Source organism: Nesoenas mayeri, assembly GCF_963082525.1.
Source record: "Nesoenas mayeri genome assembly, chromosome: 3".
Classification (NCBI taxonomy): domain Eukaryota; kingdom Metazoa; phylum Chordata; class Aves; order Columbiformes; family Columbidae; genus Nesoenas; species Nesoenas mayeri.
Window position 1 is genome coordinate 78,278,612 of NC_137544.1, and position 18,220 is coordinate 78,296,831.

The 18,220-nt window shown below is 48.7% G+C and overlaps 1 protein-coding gene across 2 annotated transcripts in view; it reads left to right on the top strand.

The window, feature by feature from the left end:
- Window positions 1-16,368, top strand: part of SLC35F3 (solute carrier family 35 member F3) — a gene marked incomplete at both ends in the record, with an annotated part of 178,599 nt that extends 162,231 nt beyond the window's left edge. For both annotated transcript variants that reach the window (XM_080342849.1, XM_080342850.1), the window contains 5 exons: window positions 6,109-6,328; window positions 12,126-12,251; window positions 13,213-13,405; window positions 14,870-14,959; window positions 16,124-16,368. In XM_080342849.1, coding sequence (XP_080198975.1) covers window positions 6,109-6,328; window positions 12,126-12,251; window positions 13,213-13,405; window positions 14,870-14,959; window positions 16,124-16,368 — 874 coding nt within the window. The remainder of the gene's footprint in view (window positions 1-6,108; window positions 6,329-12,125; window positions 12,252-13,212; window positions 13,406-14,869; window positions 14,960-16,123) is intronic.
- Between the last annotated feature and the right edge of the window lie 1,852 nt (window positions 16,369-18,220).

Genomic DNA, 18,220 nt, shown 5'->3' on the forward strand with positions numbered 1-18,220 from the left:
GGCTAATGGCCATGGGCTGTGGCATCCCTCAGCAGGCAGCAGAGCAGGTGAGGAGCATCGACACACCCAGGGCAGGTTTAAGACCTCTGTCTTGCCAAAGCTGAGGAGGAGCTTGTGTGCTACCGGCACTGGGATGCAGATTTCCTGGGCTGCTCTGGGTGTACAGGAGGAAAGCTGGAGGCAGGGCTGTACAGGTTTTGTTGCAGGAGCCTCGGACCAGCAGGGCAATAAAAGCCACTGCAGGAATCCCCAGCACCTCTCTGCAAAACGCCGAGGCTGGCGGATTTATTTGCAGGATTCTGTGATCTGGGACACGCCACAGGAGCCTCCGTGCAACTGTTCTGCTGGCATGTGAACCTGCAGTGACTCAGGAAAAAGGCTCTTGAGGGCTACCTTGAGAGGTAACAGGAGTTGGCTGTAAAATAAACATGCAGTAAAAGCAAAGCCCCAGTTCTCCGAAGGTGCAGCCTACAGGCAGCCCTCATCCTGCCTCTTTCAAGCACCCAGGGACTTCACCTCTCTGTATCCTGGCTTGCACATCTGTGAAATGGGTTTCATGAGCTCATCTTCTGCTTGCATTGCTTTGAAATCCGCCCACCTGTGAGGCTGATTTTGTCATGGCTGCCCTTCAGGTCAGCACTGGCTCAAGGGGGAGGGAAGTGGAGCTGGAGGCACCATACTATTTTCTGGGAAACACATCATGTACATTCCTGGAGAGCAATTTTGAGGAATATTTTTGTTTTACTTGTGTCTCTAATTTGCACAGCAGTCTTCTACCTACCTCGACTTGTGAGCACAATACTTGAGAGATGCTGTGGCCCTAACAGGATGAATTATGAAAGAGTGTCCTAGGGGTTTTTTTTGTTTGTTTTTGGTTTTGTTTTTCACTGGGAAAAATTGCACATGGTTTTAGTTCTCCTTTACCTCCTTTTAACATCCATGGCACTTCGTCTGTCTTTGCTTTAGCTAACTGCAACTGGCTTGTGAGTTTCCCCAGAAGACATGGCATGACATTTTAGTCCATGTCTCTTTTTTTCATACATTGAACAGAAAATGTGTGACTGTTAACAGCACATCTGCAGATTATTTATCCGTGCAGACCTAATTGGCGCAGGGATTAGCAAAACATATTTTGCATGCCAATCTATAATGAAGAGGCCAGATTCACTGGCATGGTGGCGGCTTTGCTGTGCTCCAGGGAGGCAGTGCTCACTCTGCTGAAAATTAGGAGCAGTTTAGCCAAATTCAATTTGCAGGTACAGACTTTGCAAGGTCAAAGTAAGAAGCACAGTCCACAAAGAAAAAATATCACCTGCTAAGAGCAATAGCAGATCCAAACCTGCTTTAGAGCAGAAGGCTTAGTATGAACGCAGTGACAATGAGAAAATTGTAACAAAAGTTACCAGTCTGGAAAGGAGAAATAACTGACTTGTACAAAGTATTTCCTTAGGATGTGTATTCCTCCCAGAAATTTTCTGCTTTGATGCATCTTTCCCAAAGGTGTAATGGCAGCTTCAATGGCTTACTGACCTTTCTGGCATAGATTTATTCTGCAGGGAATATCAAGAGGCCAAACTCCCAGCCAGGGGAGCACTGTGTGTGCTGTTTCTGGTTCTTGTCTACATTTCCTCTTCATAGGTGGGGTTTATTTGCAAAATGGGAACAAAAAGCATTTCTTCCAGTCTTCACAGAATTTTATACATTGATTTGCATGAGGGTCAAGGCAGTGAAGAAACATCCGGCCTACCTAGCAATGGTTAAAGACAAAACAAGCTGTGGAAGATGAATGGTGTTAAACATATAACTGTGAACTCAGTGGGGAAAAAAATGGAGCTTTACTGTTGTAATTTATTTAGAAGTTTTATTTGGCTGCAACACCTGCTTTCAGTATGATTAACTCTTACTTAGCATGCAATTTTGGGACTAACGACTTCTGATTTACTTCACTGGTGATGCTCGGTTCCAGTGATGGAGGTATTTTGCTAGTCATCTTGTGCTGGAGACATGCCTAATGGGGCAGAACTAATTTGCCATTTGCTGGGTTAATGAAGATACACACTAAAAAGATTATGAGGAAAAACAAGAACTTGTACATGAAAGATTAAGAAACCAGAAAACAATTTAGAGTAAAAATACAAACAGTAAGATCTCTATGCTTTAGGCTTTTCTGTAGTATCTTTCATCCCAGCACAGTTCCTGTAGTGCTGTAGCAGCTACATGCCATTCCCAGGTGACATTACACGTTTCGGTCAGGCCATGCTCAGTTGCCAGGGTACCCTGTGACAAGCAACAGGGGAACAGAATCCTCATGTGGGAGAAGGGGACCTGGGGTACATCCAGCCTGGGCAGTGCTGGTCAGGACTTGCTAACCTCTGCTCGGGAGCCGTTTCTGCGGGGGCTGTGCCACAGTGGCAGCAAGGGAGGCTGAGTCATGCCATGTGGTGCCCGCTGCTTTATTTTATACCTACAAGCAGGTTTCCATCTGTCCCCACCTCTGTCTTTCTGTGCAGAGGATGACCTGAAAGCCAAGCAGCCACTTCTGCTTCTGTCTGGGCTTTATGCCCCCCATCCCTATTTGCATGCTGAGGAAGAGGAGAGCAATCAGGCCGAGCGTGTGCTCACCCTTCTCACCTGCACCGTCCCATTGCCCCCATACAGCAGAGATGCCTGCTGCAGCAGCCACCGCAGCAATGGCCTGCAGCGAGCACATCCACTGTGTAACATCTCTCTGGAACCACTTCCCAAGGGCCACATGTAATCAGGATGCAATTCTCTCAGTTTGCATGTAGACCTCCTCCCAGCACTGTAGTGCTGCCTTTTCTTTCAGTCATGAGCCTTTACATCGTCTCTGAACATAGATATGACACTTTGGAGTAGGAGCAAGCTCTTCTTTATTGCTGCTGCGACAAGACAGAACGTTTCCCTTCTAGTATCCTTCCTTTGACATTTCCATTCCACTCTTGCTGTTGCTGTGGCTAACACCTTGCATTTATTTTTTAAATGCACTGCTGTGATTACAATGGAGTTCTATTTTATCCTGGAAAAGAGAGAGCTCGACTGCTGGCTCCAGCAGTCAAAGCTGGCGGGGGCTGGTGGTCTCCCTGCCAGAAGAGGTGTGTTTCCCCAGCAGCTCTTCCACCACCACTGCACACTTGTCCACGAGGAGATACCCAGCGCCATCTCCCCATTGACCCGGAGGCAGTCAGCTTGCGTTGGTTTGAGCAGAGGATTCCATCTGTGTCCTGCCCTGGGCAAGTAGACCTGCAAGAGTCTGACCTGTAAAACCTGAAGTAACTGACCCCAGCTCCCCATCTGTCCCTAGCTTTGAGAGACTTGGGTCAGGCCTTACACGAGGGTCCACAGTGCCGCGTTGGGCTCCAAAGGGCAGCGAATGCTTTCAGACTGCCTTCCGAGTACAGTGGGTTTTGTCTTTTTTAAAAAGTAACATTTTCATTAGCAGATAAGATTGTTAAAATACTGATAGGCAGGTTCTCCTGGCGCAATCAGCAATGCCTGGGGCATCACAAGACACAAGCTCTGTTTCTGCAAAAGAGTATCCGTAAAACATCAGGATGCTCATGGGTTACAATGTGCCCTTGTGGGTGAAACTGAAATTACTGGACAGCAGGAGCAACTTTGTCCAAAATATTCTGCCAAAATATTTAAAGTTGAACATTGGTATTTCTGGAATGGTTTTATCCCCCAACTGTTTTGGAATTACAGTGTAGGTTATATCACATTCCTGTCTTGCTTCCCATAACTATTTATCTACTGTTACTCACTGACAGCTCTCTTCATCAAACACTTTCTGGTACAGCTCCACAAACTGCATTATGACACCAAGGAAAAATCTGTTTACTCAATAAGCAGTAAAAAATCTGGAAAGACAATTAATTGTGAGGGCGTTATTGTACAACATGTAGTCATCCTGGTGCATGAAACATGACACGTTTCCCCTAATGCTCCTCAGGCTTCACTGAAGATGCCAGGTCTAAGGCAGCCATCTAGCCCACCTGCTACCCCCACAAATAGCCCACGGTTCAGCAGTGCACCCATTCTGGATGATGGTGTGCACTGTGTACATAGCACCCTCCATAGCCCTGGGTGTCCTTGGGGAGAAGCTCCCTTACCATGTGCTGGATGGGGAACCTCTGCCATAAAGAGGTCTCCTTTGGAAGCTGGAACTGAAGCAATTCAGACTTGGTGAAACCAGCCAAAATAGCTAAAGGGAAGCTCTATTGTATAGGCAAGTGAGAGGAGACTCCCAAAGAGGAAAATGAGAGTGGATGCAGGCCATGTGTTGAGCACAGGCAGCATCTGTCTGTGTTGCGCGCATCCCTGGGCAGCTCTGCCTGGAACCAGCAGGCGGTGAGTCAGGTGGCCATCTCTGGTGCAGAGGGGCAGCCTATTCACTGATACAGACAGGTAGTCAGCAAGTTTGGCAGGGAATAGGTGGCTGCCAGCAGGTAATTTCATAGGGGGCAAGGGACACTGATGTGTTGGCTGTGACACTGAGGGATATGATGCAGAACCAGTGTTTCAAATGGATGTTTGTGTACAGCAGCCAAAGCCCAGGGTCTTCACATCCAGAGATGAGCAAGTTCTACACCAGAAATGGGCAAGTTCTATGCAGCCATGACTCAGTATGAGAGACTGGCAGGCAGCAAAACCCAACACACACAAAGACGCATTTCCTCTACCCTGCAGCCTTGTACCTGCTACAGCAGAGAGGATGTAGACAGACGTAGAATTAGTGATCAGGTAAACCTGAAGGGGCTCAGAACATGGATGGGTTTCTTTAGGTAATCATCTGATACAGCACCATCCTCTGAGATTGTGAATCAAAATCATACTTTCATCAGACTCCACATAATGAGCCTTACATGCCCAGTCTCAGGAAACAAACAGCTTGAAATTCAAGGCAGCAGTGAAGAACACTTTGGCATTCATTCATTCATTCATTATCAGAGGAAAATTTAATTTCGCTCAAATTTTGTCAAACCACCTCATTAAAGTACTTCAGGGCTTCAGGGGTTTTGCAGGTTTGAAAGCAAGCAAAGCCAGCCATGCCACAGCACCGTGGCTGACTGCCGCCTGCACACTTCAGCAGGCTGCACCCTCCACCTTGCAGCCCGCTGCATTTCTTCTTTGCATTACTGAATTCCCGTGCAGCCAGCGCAGCCGGCAGCTCTGAGCTCTGCGGCCCTGCAGAAGTGGGTTGTACACAGGCTTCCCCACACAGCACCTCCACAGAGGTGACTCCAGCATCCCCCTCCCGGCCCTAACACTGCCTCCCCAGAGCCATGACAGCAAGGCCAGGCTGTACCATCACCTCCTGCCCTCTTTTGCCCCCCAGCACCTCTGGGACATAAATAAACCACTGGTGTTTCCTCTTCCTGCACCATGACCTTACCTGCTCTGGCTGCATCCTGCTTGGGGGTTCGCAGCATCCCCAGCCCTTGCTGTACATGGGAGCTCCTGACTCCACGCTGCTGCTCCAACTGTCCCAGTGTGTCCCTGGGTGCCACGTCCTGGTGCATGTTCTCACCCCAGCAGCAGTGGGCAGCTCTCAGCTGCCTCCTCCTGCTCCTGCCCTGGCCGCTGCCAGGGAGCTTGAGCCAGGTCCCACCGCTTGTGTGAAAAAACCCCAAACTAGGCTCCTGTGAAGCTCCTTCAGGGCCCTGCATGGCAGATCACAGATGGGCACTAGGGTCTTGGGGCTGCAGCAGGAGTGGGGAGCAGGGGGCTCTGCTGCCAGCCCTGGCCCCTCAGCATCCTGGTGCCCATAGGGGTGAAAGGAGGAGGATGGTCCCACACTGTTTCAAGATGTCCACTGTGAAGGTGCTCATGCCAAGGGTGAAATTTCACCTCCTGGCTTCATCTCTCCCCTCGCTCACTCATTGCTGTCCTTCCCAGGTGTGCAGCCCCCTTGTGTTCATACGGCCGTAGCAACAGATGCTGAAACTTGTTTTTCTTCTCCTCTTTAAGGTGTGTACCCCTTTTTCCTCAAAGGAAAAGAAGAGGAGCAAGAAACAAAAGAAACCTTTGTATTTGCTGCAGACTGTGGCTGGCTAGTGTAATAATGCTGCCTTTCTCTCCTCATTTTAGGGAGTGCTGCCGATTTTTTGGAGACAATGGCTTGACTTTGAAGGTATTTTTTACCAAGGCAGCACCCTTTGGTGTTCTTTGGACACTCACAAACTACCTTTACTTACATGCAATAAAGAAAATTAACACTACGGATGTCTCCGTGTTGTTCTGCTGCAACAAAGCTTTTGTGTTCTTGCTTTCATGGATCGTTCTGAGGGACAGGTTCATGGGAGTGAGGGTAAGTGACTCCTTATCTCTGTCCCCTTCTTCCCCATCACCCTTCTGCCTTTCCTTTTCCCCTTCCCTCCCTCCAGCCAACTTGAGCAGCACCCAAGGCAGACAGCCGAGAGGGTGCAGAAATCCTTGCAGAGAGGGATGCATCCTTCCCTGCAGCCTGCCCAGGCACCCAGGAACACTCAGAACACCCTGTCTCCCCCAGCCTGCTGCCTTTGCACATTTTCTTTCAGAAAAGAGGTAACTCGCTCCAGAGTGTGGCATGAAGGACAGCTGCTATCTCCATGTTGTCATGGACATGCCAGACTTTGCATCCCTCTTCCGAGTGACAATTCCCAGGCTGTAGCACCAGACCTAGTTTTTTCTAACTGCATGAGGATCAGTATAATGCTGATGCATGGGGACTTGTGTCTGACCAGCAGCTACAGGCAGGGGGCCAGGCAGCATGGCAGGCAGGGGGGCAGCAAGCCCCCTCCCCCAGGGCTCCTCTCCTGGTGGCATCCCAAACATTTGCTTACACCCTTAGCGCTACACCCCATGTGAACACCTGCTCCACAGTGGCAATAGAGCTGTTTGGGGGAAGGGGAGCTGACTGGAAACCCCTGCAGCTCCCTGCTGACCCTGCTGTCATTTTGGTGACCCTGGGCATGCAGTGAGTGTCCCCTGGCAGCAGAGCTGGGTGGGTGGGTAACCCAACACCCTGAGGCCAAGGGGGTCCTGCCAGGGTCAGGAGTAACTGCAAGGAAAAGGCATCAGTGGGTCCTCCCTGCTTCACTGCACCAGCAAGAACTTATTAGTAGCAATAACAGTAATAATACCTATTTTCTGCCCACCATTTGAGGATCTCTCTACTCACCAACCTGGGCAATGCTTTCAGTGTCCAGAAGAGATTGTTAGCCCTCGCTGCATGGAGCAACTGAGAGTTAACTTTTCGGGAAGCGTTCCTCTGGCAGGAGAGCTTGGCCAGCCTTGCAGTGGTGGCAGCCAAGAGACTGCTCAGGGAATCGTTGCAAAATGTACCTGCCAAAAACCCAGCCTGGCCAGCTGGTGTCTGTGCTTGCCCACTCACCTGCCCAGGTAGCTGTGTCCTGAAAATAAATTAACAGGGATTTTTGAGTACAGAAGCAAGGGTATCCTGAAATGATCCTGGAGGCAGGGAAGTGTTGCTGTTATCATAGCTGGACATGCTGGATATTTTGGTAAAGGTACACAAAAAAAAAAAAGGCATATTTTTATGGTCTTCAGCCATGTTGTGCACTGTCAGCTGTGGTGCTGCTGGGATGCCAGGAGAGGAGGTGTGTAGGGGGCTGATCACTGGTCTCCTGTATGCGCAGCTTGCTCCTTGGTATGTGTGTGCCATCTCTCACCGCTTGATATGGCTGTGGTCTGAGGGGAAAGAAGCCGACCTGTGTGTAGGGATATCCACACCAGCATGCACATGCTGGAGCTCTCCCAGATGCATGGCTGTGTGAGAAGATCCAGGATAGCCAGGATAGTCAGGGATTCTCCAGCAGCTTCTCAGCCAGGCTAGGTCTTGTGCCATGGCAGGTGACATGTGCTGGGGGATCCTGCTCTGGATCTCCCCGTTCCCAAAGGTGCAGAGGGAGTGGAGGGAGCAGGGAAGCAGACCCAAGTGGTGGTCTCAGCCATGTCCAGCTGTCCTTCGTTTCTTACAGCACTGCCTCGTGAAAGGCCAACTCACTCAAAACCCAGCAGCAATGGAGACCCAAAGCAGGGGCCAGGGTGCTGGAAGGCATGTGATGCTCCTGCTGTGTGTCCCAGCCCCTCACCGTCACACCTGGCACTAGGAAAGGGTAACAGAGGTTGCTTCCTGAGAAGCTACCTCCATGGTCAAGGAGGAACATGTGACAGGCCAGCCAGGGGTCTGGGTGCAGGGGGAAGGGGCTCAGAGGAGGACTGAGCTATTCATTCTTGGGCAGATGTGACATTCTGACCAGTGACAAAGTGAGTGTGAGGAGATGCTTGTCCCTAGAGACTGGCAGGGCATGGGCAGCACAGCAGTCCTGCCACCCAGCTTTGTTTGCCACCGTGGGAGTGCTGGGGATGCTTCTGTCTGCAGAAGGACATAGTGTGGAGTGTTCTGGTGAGATGCAATTTTTCCCACTTATCTCCCTTTTCCGTACAGCCCATGTGAAAAATGGCAGACATGGAGGATGGCACTGCTCGATATGCTGGGGATAGCCTCAGGATGAACCCCAAAACAAAGCCTTCTTCCCAGGACTGGCAACCAGGAGAAGGGACAGCTGCTGGGACTTCTCCAGGAGCAACGTAGGGACTGTGAGCCAGCACACAGCCCAGCCTCCAAACTCATGGTCCCTCAGGACAATGCTGTGTCAGATGTCCTGAGCCTTTTAGAAGCACCATTTGAGAGGGTATTTGGCCAACAATGCTGCAGAGGGGACGGTGCTTTGCCCTGTAGTGCGCAGGAGCCCTCCCACACTCCCACTCCATCCCCCTGGCAGCGCAGCAGGATGGATAGTGATGCAGCATTTGGGTGTCCCTGTCCATACCTGCTGCAGGAGAGGCTAGGTAAGAAAGGCAGCCTCTCAGTGGAGTTTAAGCACATGCAAGTATCTTACTTGACCTTCAGAAGTGCAACTAGTAGCTCTACAAGCACTTAAATCACAATCTGGCTGAAATTTAAATGTAAAAGCAAGCTACAAAGTCCCATCCTTGCCACCCAGGCACTTGTAAGTGCCTACATCTCCCATAATGAAGTTGCATTTCTCCTTTCCCTTTACTGTGCCCTGAGCAATAGCCCAACTGGGCTGCGAGCTGTCATATCACTTTCAGAGAAGACACAGAAGCTGTGAGTGCCCGAAGCGTTGCCTCTGCAAGGCTTGTAGTGCTCAGGCAGCTGCAAGCGACTGCGGGCTGGTAGCCATGGTGTGGTGTTGTGCAAGCAGCCTGTCACTGCTGCTAACAGCATGTTTAACAGGCAGGCTGAAAGACTTGAGAGAAAGTGTATGTGACCCACCTGACCTGTCAACAGATGAGGCCAAGATTCACCTAAAATTCATGACATGCTTGACATAAGAGGCAAGGACTTCTGCCCCAGCAAAACTGTTTGCAGACTGTATTTATTTGCTTTGATCTTGGACTTTGGTTTTTCCGTCTGTGCTACAGTAAATAAAACAGTTCAAGATGCAAGAGAACCACCACTTGCAAGTGCCTCCTGTGTATGTAACATACAGACAAGCACACCTGCCAGTGGGACTTGGAAATAAGTGTACTATCAAATCGCAAATCATAGTATTCCTTGTCAACCAGGCAGAGACTCAGCATCCCAGGAGGTCTCTGAAGTCAGCCAGCCCCTGACTGCCTCTAGGCAGGCTCCTTTTACCAACACATGTGGAGGTACCGGCTGGTTGCCACAGCCCAGCCTGCGGCTGTGGTCTCCTCCGGCCCTCCAGTGAAGGCTCAACAAGCCCCACACATGTCAGACAAGAGATGGCCGTGCCTGGAGCAGATAATATGCTGCTACTTTTTGTCACCTGGGCTGGAGCACAGGGGAAGGAAAGGCCTGGAGTTGCCCTTGTCTTTCAGATAAGCCTCAGCCATGTGTCTTGCAGCTCTACCAAGAGCCGTACTGAGTCAGAGCAAAGGTACATCTGCCCCAGGAGCCTGGCTCCAGCAGCTGCCAGCAGTGGACACCGAGAAAAATCATCTAAACAGAAAAGCCTATAATGCTATTTCCTCATACGACTTTCCAGCCACCAGCAATTTAAGACTCAAGGACTTCCTGAAATGGAAGTGACATTCCTATAGTTAATAGTCTTTGATGGATTTTTTTTTGTTCCATGAGTTTATCCTTGTAACCTTTTCACATCCACAGTGTGCAACAGCAAAGCTTTCCTTAGCTGAATTATATTTTAGGTGAAGACAAATCTCTTCTTGTTTGTTCTACACCTGCCCCATGCTATTTTCATTCAATTAGCTTTTTTCTTGTGCCTCTGAAGCCACACAGAGTGTCTGAATTTTTATTTGACAAGGACCAGCATGGTGACATGAGAGAACTGCCAAGGGCTGCTGAGCTCTTTCGATCCTGCCTTTCTGAAACAGTCCCACATTGCTGTAGACCCATGCATCAGGGGTTTTTATCTCCTTGTGTGAAAAAGAAGCCTGTCCAGGACTGTAGGGCCCAGTTCCACCACCATCAAGCTTCGCTTTAGAAGCTACAGCTATGCATGTAGAGAGCTGATGCTGGCAGGGCTGCAAGACAAAATGTTGTACCAGAACCTCCCCAAATTTGCAGTGGGCCCACCCAGCCTTTGCAGCTTGCACCAGTCTCCACTCTGATCAGCTCATAAATCAGCATTGTCAGAACCTGCTGCCCCTCAGCTGGGCTGTGTAAGGGGCTGAGCAGCTGGGGGAAATCCTGCCCCTCCATAGCCTGCTGAAGCTGTGCTCATGCAGCATCTTGCACAGCAGTACACCAATTTCTAGACTCAAGCCCCTTCTTGTGGAGATGCTATTAGCAGCTATATTTTCCAGGCAGTATCAGCTTCTGTGATACGGGCTTTTTTCTACCCTTACACCATCCAGCCATTCTACAGCAACACCTTTGGAGAAATTGATGCCCTTTGTTTGCAAATCCGGGGCATTTTTCTGTTAGGGGAAACTGGAGGTGTTGATTTGAGCATGCAGAAGGGATCTGCTGGGTGACTGTCTGTGGAAGCTTTATAGATGCTTCCTTGCACCAGCCCCAGCTCAACCCTGGGAAGAGGCTACTGATGCTGGGATGGGGACCTGCAGCTGCTGAAGGGGTCCCCCTCACCCCAGCTTGCTCATCAGGCAGCAGCAGAGCTTGGCACACAGGCTTTCCCATGCATCTTTACAGCAGCTCCAGCATCTCTGGTGAACAGGAAGGGTGAGAGGAGGTCATTGCTCTTGGATGTCTAGGCAGCTGCAGCCTATGGATGGGGCTTAAAACTCCAGTCTGGCCCTGGGAGAAGGGACAGCTGGCTGGCAGTGACCCAGCTATGGGTCAAAATAAACTCATTTATCCCAGTCACCTTAGCAGCATCACCACAACTGTGCAGCCAAAGGGGATGTGGTCTGAGCAGGGCGTCCCTCACACTACTGGAGAGTCAGGAAGCACAAACATGCAGAAAGCTCTTTTCACCCCTGAATAACCACCTGAGGAGGCTTGAGGCATCTGGGAGGACAGTCCCAGAGAAGCCAGGGGTCTCTTGCTGCCTGTCCCTTTTCTTGGTGAATGCTACCTTCCTTTGGACAGCTCCCCTCCCCTCAGGCATTGCTGTGGGCCTGGCTGGCTGACTGAGCCTCCCTCTACTCTCTGAAATGGCACATCTGAACTGGAAAGTAGTTGCTCGAGTTTTATTTCCCTATTTCAAAAACCTTTTTCCTCCAAATCCTCCTCAGGTCTCGGATCCTTTTCTGCAAGCACCAGGGAATTATTACTTGTGTATTACTGTCATGCTCAGGCTGCAGGGACTGGTTGATGGGGAGGCTCAGTGACAGAGATTAAATCTCCCTTTCAGCTCTGTCCAAGACACAGGACCCTGGGGTCCATCCTGCTGTACACCGCTCAAGGCAGCCGCTCCTGCGCAGCTCTGCCTGCAGCTTCTCTGCAGCTGGGGAAGCCAGAGGGGAGGCAGCATCGGCCCTGTGGGTACTGGCCTGGGCTTACCACTCATTTTCTGCATACGGAGGGGAGCAGATGATGCAGAAGTACTGCCCATTTAAAGCTGCTCTCATGTTTTTCCAAGTTGGGGGTTATCCAGTAACACTTGCATTCTTTCTTTGTCTCCAACCAGATTGTGGCTGCTATATTTGCTATTGCAGGGATAGTTATGATGACGTATGCTGATGGATTTCACAGCCACTCCGTTATTGGGATAGCCCTGGTGGTGGGCTCTGCCTCAATGTCTGCTCTCTACAAGGTAAGCATACCTGGGTCTTCATCCCCAGAAAGATGCCAATCACCCCCATCACTCACTCTCTTATGTCTTTCACAGGGACACCTTATAGCAGCCTTTTAGTAACTAAAGGGGATCTAAAAGAAAGCTGGAGAGGGACTTTACAAGGGCAGGTAGTGATAGGACAAGGGTTAATGGCTTTAAACTGAAAGAGGGTAGATTTAGATTCAATATAAGGAAGAAATTCTTCACCCCAAGGTTGGTGAGGCACTGGAACAGGCTGCCCAGAGAAGCTGTGGATGCCCCATCCCTGGCAGTGTTCAAGGGCAGGCTGGATGGGGCTTTGAGCAACCTGGTCTAGTGGAAGGTGGCCCTACCCAGGGCAGGCAGAGTGGAATTCCTTAAGGTCCCTTCCAACCCAAACTGTTCTATGATTCTGTGACAGGCAGGCAGCATGGACTGTGCTTGCTCACTATCGCAGCACTTCGCAAGTGGCAGCTCAAGGCCTGGACCAGGGATGTCTCATGCAGAGAGAACACACATGTTGCTTCTTTCCCCCTGCTCTTCTCCAACAAGTGTTATGGTTTTACTGTCAAATTTTACAGAGACTTTTCTGAAGGGAGCAGGCAGAGAAATGGGTCTATGCTAGGGTGCGCGACCGTCCCTTTTGGAAGATGCATGGCCAAAGGTGCCGAGTCCCCTTCCCGCATGGGCTCATTTGGCAGCTGCCCTGCCTGTGCTCTGAGGGCATGCCCGGAGGGACAAGGCTGGGACACACAAGCTGCTCTCCACAGCATCTGAGCAGCCATCTCAAGTGTCCAGCAAGCATCACCACGTAGGTGCTGACAGACATGGATTGATGCCCAGCCCCTCAGCCCCGAGCATTGGTCAGCGGGCCAGGACCCCAGGAGCCACTGGGGCCAGGAGAGCAGCCCTCCAGCAGAGTGGTGCAACAGAGTTAAACCCATGTGTTTTCCTTTTGTAGGTTTTGTTCAAACTTCTTTTGGGCAGTGCAAAATTTGGAGAAGCTGCCTTATTCCTGTCTGTGTTAGCCGCCTTCAATGTCCTCTTCATCACCTGTATTCCTGTCATCCTTTATTTTACCAAAGTGGAGTACTGGAGCTCTTTTGACATTGTTCCTTGGGGAAACCTGTGTGGATTTTCAATTCTCTTATTGAGTGAGTAGACGGGGGGCTCTTGCACTGCTTGGGGTGGAAGAGGGTGCCGGAAACTAGATGCTGGTGGAAGCTACAGACTTCTGACATACTGGAGCTGTTTTCCCTTCTTCTCAACCTAGAAATCATGCAGAGGGTCTATTCCTCAGTTGCAGTGAAGACCGCACTTCTGCTTTATTACCAAGCCAAAAGATTGTGGCCCTCATTAGAAGGTGCTGTGGAACCAAACTGTAAAGCTTGTCCTAATTCCTACTTGTGAACTCTTCTTCACAGAGACAAGTGACACTTGTCCAGACTGTGATGGGCAGGAGCCCTTTTGAAAATGTAGCATTGCATAGCACTGATGGGAATTTGGCAGGTGGTACTCCTCTCTTTTGCTGCCACAGCTATGCCACCAAGGCAACCCAGCTTGGGAGGGATGCTAAATCTAAGCCTTAATGATTGACGGTCATCAGAAATTTGATGCTGTTCCTTGTTAAACTAGATATGTTGACTGTGCTGCCACAGTCGTCCCTAAACTGGATGACAGCATCACGTCTCCTAAAACTTTCCTTTGATTTGTACTGGAAATAGCGCTTCTCCACCTCCATCTTGACTCTCAGCTCCTTTTACCCTGCACAGTCACAATGCATGACTCTGGAGAGGGACTTTACAGGCGCAGGTAGTGATAGGACAAGGGGTAATGGCTTTAAACTGAAAGAGGGTAGATTGGAGGTACTGAAAGTACCTCCAGTTCAATTATCAGTGGACTCAATGGAAGATTTCTGTAAGGAAGTAGTGCAGAACTTGGCAAGTGATCAGTGGGGTGTACAATGTACAGGTACTACCAGACAGTCAGAGCCTCAGCTGCTGACAGGTTTTGTATTTTTGCTAAAACTAATCACCTTAAAACAAAAGTTAATTTGGTCCAAAGCAATTATTAATTTGTCATAAGGCACTCCATGAACAGTGTATGGTATTACAATGGAATGATATTGTAATCACTCAGTTGTAAAGATACTATAATTTAATTGTATGAGATTATATTGAGCAAGTTCCTATCTGGAAGAGGCTTAGCTTTACAGCATCTTCCACCTGCAGCTGGAGGCAGCTTTTCTATGAGAAAAGGTATCCAGCCAGAAGCAACTGTTTGGCTGACATCTGCCAGATGAAGAGCATTTGGTCTTTCAGCAGGGCAAAGTGGCTTGGTATGGAGAGTGGGAATCACTGCACATTACACTGAGAGACAGGTTGTACCCACCTGATCCTGCCACTGCACTCCAGTTCCCTGGGAACAGCAATGTCTCAGGCAGACAGACGTGCAGCAGACAGATGTCTGTCCATAGGTGTCTTCCAAGAATAACAACAAAAGTTACTATGCCTTCTGTATGAAAAACATAGAGGGAGTAATAAAGCATACATGTTTCAGGTAGCATTCCCTCTGCCTCGTTTCACTGTAGTAAAAAGTGTTTTTCTTTCCTTCTTCAGCATTCAATATTCTACTAAATTTTGGGATTGCTATTACCTACCCCACCTTGATTTCTCTTGGAATTGTACTGAGTGTCCCAGTGAATGCAGGTAAGAATTTCTGGTTTTTGTATCTTAATTAATACATTAAATCTCTGCCCTTTCAAATATACAAGGATAAAAGCAAATAGCTTTATTAAACATATTTTGCACCTTCTCGCAAAGACTTATGAAGATAACACTGATTAAAGATGTATACTTCATGTGTTAAGTATGCATTGTATAGTAGTACATGAATATTCATAGTCTCCTGAATTTCTTTTCAAATTGTTGTCCAAAGAAGCCTTCATATTGAAAAACAAACTAGATTTGGAGTGATCTGTCTCTGGGCTGGGGTGAAAACTCATGGATAAGCAGAAATCAATTCTTAATGATTGCTTCAAAGCAGGCTTAACACTAAACTGAAACAAATAAAAGCACTTACCTTTTAGAACAAATATGTATTAGTAATTCTGCCTGCTTTGATAAATAACATTGTAGGTGTTTATCAAGAACACTGGACAACTCAGTTGTGGGCATGGCCTGGTGCATTGTCAGTTTTCTGAACTGTAGTGAAGTCCAAGAGACTGCAGAGCCCAAGAGGGGTGGGCAGGGGAGTGCAGGGGCAAACCTGGCCCAAACCAGAGCCACCTCTTCCAAATCAGGCTCCTAAAACCCAGCGTGCTGAACAGGTGCCACGGTGCAGGTGGCAGCTCGCAGGTTTGTGCTGACCACAGGCATGCAGAGCCGGGCACCACTGGCTGCCCCAGTAGGCTTTGTTATGGAATGGAGTGACCCCCACAGAGTGTGTGCAGGGCTCACGGTGTGCTGGGTTTCTTACTCAGCGGGGCAGTCAGGGTGAGGCAAAAAATTTGCATGAAAGAGCTGCTGTGCCAGGGAAGGGAAATGCCCCTTTCCCTGCATAGTCAGACCTCAGTGGGAGTTCCTGTGCTGTCAGTGAGCAAGGGAGACAATGCTGCTGCAGACAACTGAAGCTCCAGGCATCATCCCCTTTGCACCCTGAGCCCCCAGGCGAGCTCTGCCCACTCTGAAGGTGGGTGTACGCTGCTGTGCGCTGAACCAGCAGGAAGGGTTGTCTCCCTGCCACCATCTCCTCCATGGTCGTGTTCTCCTGCCCCAGCCAGTCTCCAGAGCCAGGGAGATGATAGGGAGGGAAGGGGATACTACTCTAATGCTTTGTCCCACTTAATAACACCCATTCAATGTCCCACACAGTTGTTGATCACTACACGAGTGAAATTGTCTTCAACAGTGTCCGAGTAATTGCCATCATCATTATTGGCCTGGGCTTCCTCCTGTTGCTCTTGCCAGAGGAATGGGACGTCTGGGTAATAAAGCTCCTCACGCGTCTCAAAGTCCGGAAGAAGGAAGAAATCCCCGAAGGGAATGGAGACATTGCTTCAGGACTGCCTAACAAAAGCCGGAGAACTCGCCCCTCCATGTCATCCTTTGCTCATTAAATGCTCTTTTTACCAAAACTTTGTGGTTAACCTTATCTATGATGTCGCAAAGGTCTCTTCTTGGGAAGAAGCACACCTGTCCAACATGGTGTACATAACCTGTACAGTTTTGATATGATCACCATCTAAGGCATTAAGTCTTGGCATGTCCAGTTTGCTTGTACTTTTTTCACATCAGACCTTTCACTTAAGTAGTACACTGAAAAAAACCTGCAAACCAAGAACCTCTCTTCTCTTTTTAAATGAATGTAATATATATAGTCAAAATATATTTGCATAGGTTATTTTAAAGAATGATTTTCATGAAAAGCAGGGCAGACATTTTGAACATTAGGTACTGAATGATGCATTGCACACTGTGATTTAAAAGAAAAAAATGCTATGCTACATCACACGTTTATTTTTGACCAGAGCTGTACTCTGAAAGTTTTCAAGGAACCAAAAGGGAATCTTTTCAGGGACAGGAAGAATAGAGGCAAGGAGGTTTGGAAATCACTCTATGTAGATGAGCACATGTTGCGCTGCAACCAGAAGAAAATTCAAGCGCTAAAAATGCTTGCACTAAAGCACTAGAGAGAAAGCAGTTTAGAGCCCAAATCTCCTTATTCTGCACATGACTGTAGTCCACGTTTAAAATCATGCAAGAGAAATCCAGTGCCTTCTACACAACTCTTGTCTTTATCCACGCAGAAACAGGTCCCACTGTGAAGCACTTGCAATGGCAGGGCTTGCAGCCTCAGGGACCCCAAATTCCCACCGACATCAGGACGTGCCCCCCGTACGCTCTGTGGCTTCTGTGGGAACAGGGCGCCCAGGGGACTGCAAGTTTGCCTGCAGCAGACCTGGATCTCTTCTCACTTGCACAGGTTTTACCCCTGTGTGGAGCTGCACTTGATTAACACCAGTGTGAGGAAGGGGGAGTCTTGGTGATGTGTGGGACAATCCAACCGAAAATGATCAAAGGGGCTGGCAAGAGCGTGGTTGCTGATATGTACAGTCTGAGAGCATGGACTAAGGGGGTGAATCGCCAGTTGCTTTTACTCCATAATTGTGAGTGTTAAGAGTTAAAAATGTAAGATATTTACATCAAATGTAACACTTTTTATGAAACTTGTAAGCACCAGGATGTTTACTTATGCGATTTTGGTTCGCCATTAAATTTCTATCTGTGATAGATCACATGCTATGTAAAAAAAAAAGGGGGGAGGGAAAGGTTATAGTTTACTATTTTTGAAGTTTACATTGTTGCATACAAAATTAAAAGTGTTCTTTTGAACTGCTGCCATAGCCTAAGGGCCGCTGCTGCCACTGAGCCGCTCTTTGTCTCAGGCAGGGGTGGCATCCACTTTAAAACATTTCAGCATATCAACTTTGGATTCCATTATCTGTTTGGCGAAGCTAAATAATAAAAGATTTTAAATTCAGCTACAGTCAATGCTATGTGTTTCCTTCTCCCAACTGCACCTTGATCCAGTTTAAGTGTGAGTAGTATTTGGCCAAAGCAATCAGAACGGAGAGACATGATCATCAAAGCAACCAAGGCTGCAACTGATGCACTCCTTGCCAGCCTCTCCTGACAGCAAAGTCTGCTCTAGACTTCTTGGACAGATGTGTCTGGAGGACTGATGTTAGGCATCAGTCAGGAATCACACGTCCAGCAGGAGACAAAAGGAAAAGTTGACCTTCCCTTGAAACCATCAGTGAGCAGCCTTAAGTACATACGCTAACAGGTATTTAAGGGCTATGGATGGGACATGAGTTTGTACATTAATAATCAGGCCCTAGTCGAGGCTGTATGTTGGTCATGACCAAAGAGACAGTAAAGACATGCTAACAGAGATTGCACTCACAG